Raw genomic sequence first — 12484 nt, forward strand, 5'->3', positions numbered from 1 at the left:
CAGCAGAACCTCTGAGTTTAGCCATATATCGGTGAAACTAAGTCTTCAAACTGAATAAATGAACAGGGAGAAGTAGTCGATCCCTTTAGAACCACAACTTAGTGTCAACTTTAGTAAAAACTCTCTCCCTCTCTGTACTTTCTTTCTAGAGACCACTTCACAAAATGAGCAGCACGCCCATCCAGGACCCGGCTGCCGAGGAACTGTCCTCTGGCAGCGGGCAGACGTTTCCCTGCCGAACCTTACAGCCCACCTCTGATCCCTCAGCGTCCAAACGATTATGCTTCTACAAAAGTGGTGACTATAAATTCAGCGGGCATCGCATGGTCATCAATGCCCGCACCTTCAAGACGTTCGATGCCCTGCTGGACACGCTGTCCAATAAAGTGCCTCTGCCATTTGGAGTGAGGACCATCACCACACCTCGCGGGATCCACCTTGTGAAGGGTCTGGATGACTTTCACGATGGGGGATCTTATGTGTGTTCTGATCAGAAACGGGTGAAGCCACTAAACCTGGCTGAGGTGAATCGGCGGCAGGTACCGTGGAATACCACCAGACCCCTCAGCACTGGGCGCCGGAGACGTATCCAGCTCGGTCAGTTTGGCAGGAGGAAGGAGCTCCCCAACAGGCCGGCAAAGGTCACCGACAGGGTGACATTGCGGACACCGAAAAGACTTGTGGTCATCAAGAACAAGGCTCCCACAGTTAAACGCATAATTGTGTTGCAGAGAAGAATAGCACCGACGTTTGATGCTTTGCTGGATTACCTTTCTCAGATCCTGCAGTTCCCGGTGTTGAAACTCTTCTCCACCGACGGAAGAAGAGTGAGTGTTTCTAGAAAGCTAGAATGATGATGGATCAGAATTAGTTAAAATGAACTCTTTGATGCGTTGATGCTTTGATGCTTTGATGCCATGAAATGCAGATGCTTTTGTGGAATTGGTGAAATGTTAGCTTTGTGGGAGTTAGTCCCCCCCAAACCACTTCAAAGAGCAATGAGAGGGATTTAGATATTTTCAATTTAATATTTCAATTTAATTCTCAACAATTTAAATAAATTCTCTACTTCCCTTCAAACAAGGAAATGTTCTTCTGTCCGTTAGCGCCAATGCGTGTTAATTCATGGTCATGACTCAGTCGTTGTCCTTGGACTAACTTTCTTTCGGCCTAAGGCTATATAAAGCAAAGGTTTGTCTGGGTCACACAAATAGGATAGTGTCTTTAAATCAAAAAGCTTTAGGCAGACAGACTCAACCACACATGACGCCGCTGTAGAATGCACCATGTTCTTACTTTATCAACCTATTTTAAAGACATCAAAACATATTTCTTTTGACAAGAAGTATTTGAAGACTGTGGGAACTATCTGGACCATGATGCTTTGTGAGTTAAACTTTTCGATTGTTTTGCCAGAACTAACTGTCTGTGAGAGAAAGAGTTGAGTTAGTTTGTGAGTTTTCTCCTTCAAATGAATTGTCACAAAGTTGTATCTGACACCTTTCAGTTTTAATATAACTACACACGTGTATGTTCAATGTACCTCAGGAAATCAGGGCTTTTAATTGTACCTGTCACCTTGCACATTGTAACTTCATTCTAAGAAGTGTTCAGATGTGCCATCAAAATCTCTACCCCCTGGTGAGTTATCTCTGTAATCCCACATGTACTGCAAAAACAACAAGCTCCCTGTTAGAGGTCATGAGTAAAGAACCTTTAAATCCATCACAGAGCTTTAGAACAGTCTATGATGTCTAGACTGTATTATAATAACACTTGGGATGAAGAAATAGCATCAACTTGGAAGTGATATTTTGACTTTGAAGTTCAAAGGAAGAGACCAAAAGTGCAATAATTGTGCATGTAAAGTAAATTAGGTAAATGACCAATTTAAAATACTGTTTCCTCAGACATTGACTCAAATGTCAAATCCTGTTTCTCCTCTTGTTTCAGGTTGACGGTCTTGCTGCACTTATCCTCTGCTCCGGAGTTGTTGTGGCTGCGGGAAATGAGCCATTCAGATTAGGAAACTACAGTTTTAACAGAGGGGGCCAGACGGCACAGGCCTTGTACATGGAAAATGTGGATCCTTCTGTGCTGCAGCCAAGAACTCGTAAGTTTTAATATATTAAACGGATAAACTCCAAGTAATGTTGTATGTCTGTAGTCAGTTAATGATATTCAAGTGGTGTGAATCTTCTCCTCTAACTAGCTTGAAAGGATGTTTCCTAAAATATCTAAATAGTCCCCACAAACTAATATAAATACTACAATATGCTTTTTTAAATTTCCTAAAACATTTTCTTTCTCCCTCTCTGTTTCCCACTTCTTCCACAAACACCTTCCGCCTCAAACCAAAGACAACAACAAATCCTTCTCAAGTGGAAGAGGCTCGAGGAACTTCTCCCTATCGTCGGAGCGATACGTTATAAACCAGATAAACAAGTCTCGAGATGGAAGCATGAACAGTCGCCTGCATCACCACAACGGATCGTTTGACACCGAGGTCAACCAGAGAGGGAGGGGAGAGAATGAGCATCATGCTTGTATCATACCTCACGACGACGACATTGAAAAGTCTTTCCGTGTGAATCAAGATGGCAGCATGACTGTAGAAATGAAAGTGCGTCTGACCATTAAAGAGGAGGAGATGCTCCACTGGACCACCACGCTCAGCCGCCACTGCCTTAGCAAGAGGAAAGTCTGTGCCTCCATTTCCGAGTCGGCCCACAGCTCACCTGATTCAAACAACGGCGTTGCCAAAGACTCCTCTAGCATCAGCGAAGGTGACAGCAAAGAAGAAAACCATGTCAATGGAGCTGGAAGGGGTGTCTGCTTCACCGACAAGCATGTGTACTACAACTCAAAAGCTTTGGGAAGAGCCAAAACGATCAAACGCGCTCCTACGCCAGGTCCTCGACACGTAAAGAAGACGGCGTCTGTTGAGAGCGTGAAGATGGTGACAGAGTCGGGGATTCAAGAGAGCAGACTGGGACATTATTCCTACATGGAGAAGACGGCCGATGGTGAGACAACCGAGGGATACTGCGTTGTTAGACACAGCAGCAGCAGCAGCAACCGGCCAATCCCAAAACCTCGGAAAACGGCCTCTGCTGGAAAAGGCAACAAAGGCTCCCACTCGTCCATCAGGTCGTCAGGTGTTGCTGAGGTCCTACAGATACAGAATAACGGGATGGAGGTTACAGAAACTGTCATGCATATCTACGAGAGTCAAGGCTGCTATAACAACTATTCTGCAAATGAGGAATATAGCGCAGATGGCGCACCTTTGCATGGTTCCACCTCAGGGCCAAATAGCAAGCCGTCCACCGGGCCGTCGGGGCCACGTTCATCCAGCAATGACTGTGATATCGATTTTAGCAGGCAGCCACCCACTGCTGACTCACTACGACTGAAAGAGGAGATGTTATCGTTGTCATCAGAACCAATATCTCCAACTCAGGAGATTATGAGCAATCTGCCTACAGTGACTGAGGACGATGCTCAGACAGCAACAAACTCCGGGATTGAGGATACAGTAAAAAGGGACAAAACTCCTAAAAGCGAGAAGAATAAAAAAATGACTAAACCTGCTGTGAATCATCACAAGAGTTCAACTTCAAAAAGTAGCAAAAATTCAACCGACAAGCTAAGCAGTGTGGGAAAAAAGAGTTTGGGTTCATCAGAAAGTGCTAAAAGTGTCCATAAACGTAAAGAAGCGGAAAATAAAGAAGAAAAGCTTCCGTCTAAGAAAACAATTAAAGTTGAAAATAAGCCCAGGAAAAGCTCAGCCTTATTAGACAAAACGGAAAGTGTCAAAATAACCCCACCTAAGAGACAAAGCCTGAACAAAGTAGCTGCTAGAGATAATGGCCACAATGTAAACACTCCAAGTGGCAGGCCTCAAATGAAAAAGAACATCTCAGATATATTACAACCTAAAAGAGCACTTCCGCAGAGCAAGAAAGCAATGAGTAAACCCAAATCTATGACAGAGAACAAAATGTCACCACCTAAAAAATCTTTGGAGACCAGCGAGAGTGTTTCAATGCCTTCCTTGAACCCTACGCCCTCTGAAATCCACCAATATGTCGAGAACTGGTTGGAGACCGTCAGCCAAGAACAGGCGCCGTACACCGAGGCAATTCCAGAAGGTTCCGAACCTCCGTCAACGGTGGTGTTTCAGATAGGCGGTGGGGCGGAATCAGATGAAAAGAATGGACATCAGAATGATTTAGCTGAATATTACCCAATGTCTGGGGATAATGTCAAGAAATCAGCTTCTTGTCTAATGGTTCCTCTTTACAACGGAGAGCCAGAAGCATCTTTGTTGCACAGTGTTTCTATGCCAAGTGTCCGAGTGGATCCTGCGCACCAGTACAACCAACTGAGGGCACATAAATCTGCAGAGGCCATCGGTCCGACTGGCTGCGAGTCAACTTCAACCACGTCCAACAATTTAACTCCTGAAGAAAATATGAAACCCGTCCTGCGACAACTGTGTTCCTCCATTCAGAACATCAGAAGGGCGTCAGACACCAACAAAACATATAACCTTGAGAAGTCCAACAGCCTCCCGGATTTCTCAACACAAGTAGCATCAGTGTTCGGCTCGTCGTGCAAAGCATTTCTGTCCTTCTTGTCGGTCATGACTCTGAGAGATGACCTAACAGGCTCTGCTCCCAAAGTAAATGACCAATCGAGAAGCACCTCAGAGGCCATGCTAATGATGCAGTCCCTAATGAAAATCTCTGCCATCGAGGACAAAGAAGAGCTGAGTGCGAGTCTGACAAACCTGCAGAGCAGCACATCATCTCAGTTCAGAGAACGATGGAAGGATTTCCAGACTTTGAGGGAAAGGCTTGAAAGTGAGCCACTTTCTTCCAAAGTTTCCGAAACCGAGTTTGCCCTGGACCTTGACTCTGAAGGTGGGGATGTATTTGAGGATCAACATCTGACTCTAGATGAGCTGATGGAGGAGCTGAATATGCCTCAAGACCTCAGATCAGAAATTTGCTCAACAATCCACCAAGCTAGAAGTTTTTACCCTCCGGAGGAGAGCACTATGGTAGAACCTGAAGGAAACCAGTCGGACTCAGAGGAAGATTTGGAGAAGTTTGTTGATGAATCCAACGATGAAGCAAAGTCAACTGATCCTGACGATACATGTGTAGAGGAAAACTTTGCAGAAAGAAAAATGGATAATGATGATAGAGATAGAAAGTCAGATCAAGAAGCTGATGAAGTTCAGGAAATGGTCAGTGATTTAAAAGAATCAGAGGTTTCACAGACAGAACAAGATGAGGCACTGAAAGATGAAAAAGATGAAGACCAGGTAGAAGAGGATAGGGAGGACAAGAAGGCAGGAGAGGATGGAGAAATGAATGAGACAAATGATGATGGTATAGAGGAGGCAGCAATGGAAGATGTTGAAGGGCAGAAAGCAGAGATAGGAAGTGTTGAGGAATCAGTTGAGAAAGAAAAGGAAGGAACAGAGGGAGAGATGACAGGAGATGAGGATGAGGAAGAGGAGAAATTAGAAGAAGGAGGGGAAGGAGTGGTTGAGGAGACAGTGGAAGGACTGTTGGATGAAGAAGATCAAGAGGAAAGAGAGTACAACAGCGTGGAAGAGACAAGAGAGAGAGAAGGTGTTGATGAGACGGAGGAGGAAGAGAGAGGAGGGACAGACGGGGTTGAAGAAGAAGCAGATGAGGAAGAAAGTTGTGATGAGGGAAAGCAAGTGGAGGCTGAAGAAGAAGAAGAAGACCTCAAGGAGACAGATGGGAATATTGATGAAGAGCAGGAGGAAGAAGAGAAGGAGGAGATCGAAGGACAAGAAGTTACAGAGTACTATGTAGAAGAAGAGTTGGAGAAGGTTATTGAGGAGACAGAACAGGAAGAGGAGGTAGAAAACATCTTGGACATAGAAGAAGAGGTGACTGTGGTTAGTGAGGATTTCGACGAAGAAGCAGATAAAGTTAGAGAGGAGAAAGATGAGGAAGAGGAGGTAGATATTATAACTGAAGAGGCAGACGAGGAAGAGGATAATGAGGAAGAGGACGAGGACGAGGAGGAGGAGAAAGAAAGTAATCTGGTTTACAGAGAAAGCGATGAAGAGGAAGAGGAGGATGATGATGCTGAGGTTGAAGAAGAAAGGGTGATCTCAAATGAGTCAGTTGAAGAAAATGAGGTACAGGAGTTTGAGACTGAGGAGGAGAGGGAAGATGACAAAGAAAATGAGGGATCAGACCAGGTGGAAAAACAAGAATCCAAAGAAGAGGTGGAAGAAGGAGATGTTTCTGAGGACGCAGACAGTGTTGAAGATGGTAACAGTAGCAACCTGCTGGAAGAGGCCTCCTATTTGCAGCAGAGCAGTCACAAGCAAGCGAATGCAGAGTGTAACAGTGAATCACCGACCAAGTATTCCTCTGAGGGGCAGTGTGAGTTCACTAAAGGCAGCGGAACAGAAAACGAGCTGGAAACCGACGAGGGAGGGGAGCGTCGTGACGAGAACAGCCTCGGCCTGATCCATCCTGTGGAGATTTCCCAGGAGTTACTGGACTTTGTCAACTCTGCCCTGCAGTCGTCTTCGCTCACTTTCTCGTACGACGCTCGGGGGAACATCAGGATAGAGCCGGACTACGCTCGAGTTGTACAAACTATGCCAACTCGTTTTCCAAATAGAAGAAAGGACTCTTACGGCTTGAAACGTCTCCCGAGCCCAAACACGTCAGATTTATCCGATTACAGACCAGAGACCTCAGAGAGTGGTGGGTATAAGACTCAGGAGTCTGTAGATATTGTTACAGAGAGCGAAGAGGAAGCCTCAGAGAGATCCTCTCCAGCCTTAACACCTGAGAACGATTCATTGTCTCTTGCAGGTACTGCAGAAGTCTTACAAAGTACCAAGATCAAAAGTGAAGAGAGTTTCTCTTCCAATCATTCGGGCACCAAAGCCTCAAAAGAGGATCTGTCTTATTTTAGTGCAGCAAGCTCATTGAAGGCAGATGCCGAAGCTGCGCCAGAGGCCGCACAGCCCGACTCCTGCAGCTCAGAGAAGGATACCGGCGATGGGGTTTTGATTGATCAAGGGAGGTGGCTGCTCAAGGAGAACCACCTCATCAGAAAATCCCCTCCGGTCGCCCTGGGAATGTACGGTAACATGGACAGCACCTCCAGCGACACGGGTCAGGAGAACGCCGGTGAGGATTCTCCGGTTCACCATAAGACCCAGCCCAACGCCCTCGTAGACATATCCTCTTCCGAGCTCGAGGATATGGCGAAGCCTCCAACTCCAAAGTGCACCTACTTCAACATGCCACACGGGAGCGACTCGGATCCCTTCCTGGACAATTCCAGTGTGCACAGTGTGAAAAAGGAGTCGAGCAGTGGGATGGGAAGAAGCTTCAGGGTGTCGCCAATTATCGATACTTCTAAAACCTGGCCAAATAAAATCGGCAGTCTGTCGTCATTTACATCAGTTGAGTTCAGATTACCAGATGGGAAAATTCATCCAGAAGGGGAGGCCCCGGCTGTGACACAGCCAAGAAGGACATCTAGTGGGGGAGGCAGGGCACTGCAAGCACAGAACTCCCCGGAGACTCTGCTTGTGAGATGTGGACAATTCTGCCCCATACTATGAAAGAATGTCTAGTGTGTAGCTATGTTGGACGATGATTATTTCGTTGTGATACAGATGGAATTATTTCCAAGGCCATCAAAACATTTGAGCACAAACTTTCTTTGCAAACCAGCGAGACCTACAGACCTGTGCCATTTATTTCAGTTTAGTGCAGACAAACATCGTTTACAGACTTTTTTGTGTGTTTTAATGGTGATGGTGATGAAATCAAAAGTCATAAATACATATAACAATATAAGCAACTACGTACAACATATTTTTTTACTGTTTCACTGCAAACTGTACATAGCAATCTATCATAAAGTAAAAGTAATATATTTTTCTACTGAATAAAATGCAATACATAGAATAAATAAAGTATCTGTCAAAGAAGCAGATTTTATTCCTGTTATATTTTATTGTCTATATTTTTCAATTGTATATGTATTGTTTATAGTCCCAACTAGACTTGTCTTAGCCAGATAAAAAAAAGAATAGTGCAGTCGAGGCTGAGATATCCTGACATTTACTCTGTAAAACTTTCAATTTCTAATGCTCTACAAAAACTCTTGATTTCATTAGAACCTGCTCTCTAAGTAAATGTGCACACTCTTCAAACTCCACGCCCCATTGTTAGTAACTCTATCTGTTATAAATGTGAAGTTTCTAAGCCCAAAACGAGATAACTATCAGGAAAACATCGTAAAGTAAAATTAGTAGATCAAATCTTTGTAATTCTAATATGATTGTATCTACCAACATGGAGACTTACAAAGTTCCTCTAGATTAATTTATTTTGCGTATCAAATTAAGATAATTAAAGTAGCTGTTCTGTAAAAGTTCACAACTGAAGAAGAAAAGGAATTGAATGATTGGAAACAAATAATAATATGAACAACTGCAAACGCATTTTTATAAAATAATCAGTTTGTGCATTATGACGTCTCAGAAAAAGATTTAGGTCCTGAACTTGCTTGTGAGACTATTTCCTTTATTAGAATAATCAATTCACGATTGAAACCTCGTTATGAGCTAACAGCTGCAGCACAGGATTCTATACAAGCTATTTTTTTCAAAGCAGTTCTTTGAGGCATACACACACACGCAAACAAATTAAAAACAAAAAACAGCAGAACAGAGTTATCATACATTTAAAGTTATATTAAGGATCGAGATGTTGACTGCTGAAAATAATCTGATTCATAAACAATTGCCTTAAAGCATTTCTGTTCTTTGCAGACATTTGACTTTCATAAGGTTATTATCTGAGCGAGACATGTGAATTGTGAATGAGCCTTGGGCTAATGATATCCTGTTTATTCATGAAACTAGAGAAACATCATCCGGACTTGCAGGGGGTTTCTTTAAAACATCTTTAATTACATTGTTAAAAAAACAAAAACATAAATCATTTGATTAATTCTCTGATTCATGAGACAAAAGCCAAAGTATTTGTGTTTATTCTTCACACTCTGTCACTCTGGTCTCACTCTGGTCCAGTCGTCTTCAGGCAGGAGACGGGTGAGTGTCACCTGCAGATGCCACTCGGTCAGGCTGATGCTCTCTGAAGCAGACGGACATATGTAAGTGACACTTGTGATGTGATGGCCTCTGACAGACTGATTGAACACACTCGGAATAGGACCGCAGGTTATTTTCCTTTAAATAAGTCTGTCCACATCCCAGCAGGTGCTAATGTCGACACTTATAATCCATTTGGACACATTTATGTTTTATATTTAGCCAGTTGTATGAGATGGTTTCACAGAAATGCAGGGAAGTTGAGGTTCAAAGTGGAGTGTGAGGGGTGTTTCCCGTCCAGTGGACCCTGACCCAATCACTCCCTCCCTGCAGACACACACACACACACACACACACACACACACACACAGAGAGAGAGGGAGACAAAGAAAAGAGTGAGACAAAGAGAGCGAGACTTTGCAAAGTGACCATTCTGGATACTTTCCAAGGGTTTTGTCGGTTACCATGGAGATCTGGAAAACAGCCCCTGCAGTTTAATTCCTGTGTTGTTACTATGGCTGAAAGGTATCCAGTGCAAGCTGCCTAGTCCCCGACATGAACGCCAGTCCTCGCTCTGCTCATTTTGCTGATCTCCGACAGAAAAGGATTCGGAATGCATTAGAAAAACACCTAAATGCTGCAGGAGGAGAGAGAATTCCTCACGGTCGCCAGCGGAAGGAGGATTATCAAGATCCATTTCTTCAGTATAATTACTCAAGCACAAAACCTCCATTTAGAAACCTTGAAATGTCAAGAGAGAAAGTATTTGTTAGACTTAGTTTGGTTGTTGCAGCCAAAGAATAAAAAAAAATTCCCATTCAAAGATTTTTTGAGGATTTATTGTTTGCTTGACTGTTGAGCATTTCAGAGTTTTAATTCCTTTGGGGCTTTATAATGTAAATCAAAGTAAAAAGTATCCATTCAAATGTCTCCAGGGTGAAACTGCCAATAACTCACGGACATCTGAAGGAGGGCGAGGGGCCCCAATTAGACAAATTCCAAAAAGATGCCTCTGGTTTAATGTTTAACAATATAAAATATCAACTGTTTAAAAAAAAGAAAAAGAAAGAAATTCTGAAATGATATTCTACACTAATGCACAAGTAGCACTGATGATAACCTGACTATTAAATGCAGACTTGACAAAACCAGCTTCTCTTTTTCACATTTAGATTTACGTCCCTTTAAGATCTCCGTGCAGTCACCAGGGCGCAAGAAAAAAACACAATGTGTTGCAACACTCCCTTCACTAAATCTGCCGTGTCACGACCCACAAAGGGTTGAGTCAATTCATCAGCTGGAACTCATGAAGGAGGAAAACTAAGATGGAGACACATTAACGTAAATATCTACAACTTAATCTGTGTGATGCATCACTGATTTTCTGTCTGAGTTCTTGTCCTCACACCAGACAGCCCCTGAATCTCTGTCTGGGTTTCAGCTCGAGCAAAATAATGTTGGGGATGATTGCCATGGCTACTGGGCGCGCGGGTCGGTGATTCACCGTCACGGGAGACAAAACAAAGGGCCCCTATTCCTCTGCCCTTGCCTGCGGTTCTGTTGCGATGACACCCTGAAACAAGATTTAGCTTCTCTGTTGCCCCGTCCCATTCACAGGCCCACCGTTTGATTCTCGTCCTAAAATGTTTTTAATTAGTTCCCCCCCGGTGGTGCCCAAAGAGAAAAGAGGAACCTCAGCAACAAAAAATGAAAAAACGATAAATTCCAAACTTTGCCAGGAATGGGAGCTCGGTGCTGTTTGGCCCAAACTGAGGCTCTGGGCCCAACCCGGGCTGCAAACAATAATTATGGCCTAGTGTGGGCATTCTGATTCTGCAGTTAGGTGACAGATCAGCAATACACAATCCCTGCTCTGTGTGTGACAATCCCGGCCTCCTCTGTCTGTCTCTGCGGCGAACGCTGGCAGGGCGCCCTCATAATGGGCCTGGGAGCAGGAATTTTACGGGCCCCCCCCCCCCCCCCCCCCCCCCAGCTGCAGGCAAGTGAGTGTTGATCATGTGAATTTCCATCGCCAGCGTTAGTGATGGGGTTCCAGTGTTTACTCATACTGCGGCCCCTGTGTGGGCCCTCGGGCACCACATGCCTTAGTGCATTGGTGCAATTATTTTTTCATTTATATTACTTTGCGATTGTGTTAGTGGTAATTTAATTCATTTTGGATATGTTATTTAAGACCCTTACTAAGTGTATAGAGCTTTTACTCCAGTTCTGCACTTGATTAAAACATTTGAGGCATTTGGCTATTACTTGGAAGTTAATTCATTTCATGCTACTTTATTCTACTTGAGACAAATATTTCACTGTTTTGAGTATGAGTTGCTCCAATTTAATTTTAAATGTACAAAACCTCTTATTCATAATATAATGCAGTGTTAAAATGTTATGATTACTTTCAGTACTTTTACTTTTTTAACGTTTTGATAGTTTTGGGTACTTATTATTTTAATGTGTAATGTATCATTTTTTCTGCGGCGGATCTGAATACTTCATCCACTATTGGCTGTACTACTGTTTGAAAGTAAATTGACTGTATTACTTCATTTAATCATATCACATTTTAAGGATCATGTATTTTATGTGAATATCCATTTCATGATCCCATATATTTCGAATTCTTTACTTTTCAGAAAGAAATAATATATTTATGAAATAATAATAATAATATGATACATTTTTATAGATTAGTCAATATTAAAATGTTGTTTAAACTTTTTATTATGAATTCATAACTTCTTATACAAAAGGGGATAATTGCAGCCAGTTCTGGACTAACATCCCATGATTTGGCACAGAACGATGCAGAAAATCAGTTAATTCTAGGAACCTAATGAGTTAAAAATATTTCTGATAATTGCCTGAAGTTTACTTTTCATCTATCACATCCAGTGGCAACCAAACATGTCATAGATAATTGTTCTACTCCATTAAAATGGGCCGTTGCACAACAGATTTGGATGGAAAACAACCTTCACAGCTGAGACCAAGTGTCTGTGCCTTTACTAACACTCCTGACACTGTGACTTTATTAGATTTCTTAAGGTGACCGAGTAAAGAAAATGAAAGTCACAGTGCCTCCTTTATCTGCTGGTACATTCCAAAGTAATGTCACTTGACTGCAAGTTTTAGGTTTGTGTTCTTAGTTTGGACATTTCCATTTTACACTTAAACCTCACCTTGTTTTAGAGGCACATAGTGTGTTACCACTATAGATTTACTTCACAGCTTTTTGTCAATAATTAAACATAATGTGTGAAACATACAATAAGTGGATTTATAAAATATGATGTGTCATTATGGCTAAAATAAATGGACTAACATATG

The 12484-nt window shown here is 42.8% G+C and overlaps 1 protein-coding gene across 1 annotated transcript; it reads left to right on the forward strand.

The window, feature by feature from the left end:
* The first annotated feature begins 164 nt into the window (after positions 1–164).
* Positions 165–7642, forward strand: LOC133018756 (oxygen-regulated protein 1). Its single transcript, XM_061085187.1, has 3 exons — positions 165–827; positions 1954–2113; positions 2361–7642. Exons 1-3 carry the CDS (start codon positions 165–167, stop codon positions 7640–7642), a joined length of 6105 nt encoding a protein of 2034 aa, XP_060941170.1.
* Positions 7643–12484: the final 4842 nt, after the last annotated feature.

The sequence above is a fragment of the Limanda limanda genome, chromosome 13, assembly GCF_963576545.1.
Source record: "Limanda limanda chromosome 13, fLimLim1.1, whole genome shotgun sequence".
Taxonomy (NCBI): Eukaryota; Metazoa; Chordata; class Actinopteri; order Pleuronectiformes; family Pleuronectidae; genus Limanda; species Limanda limanda.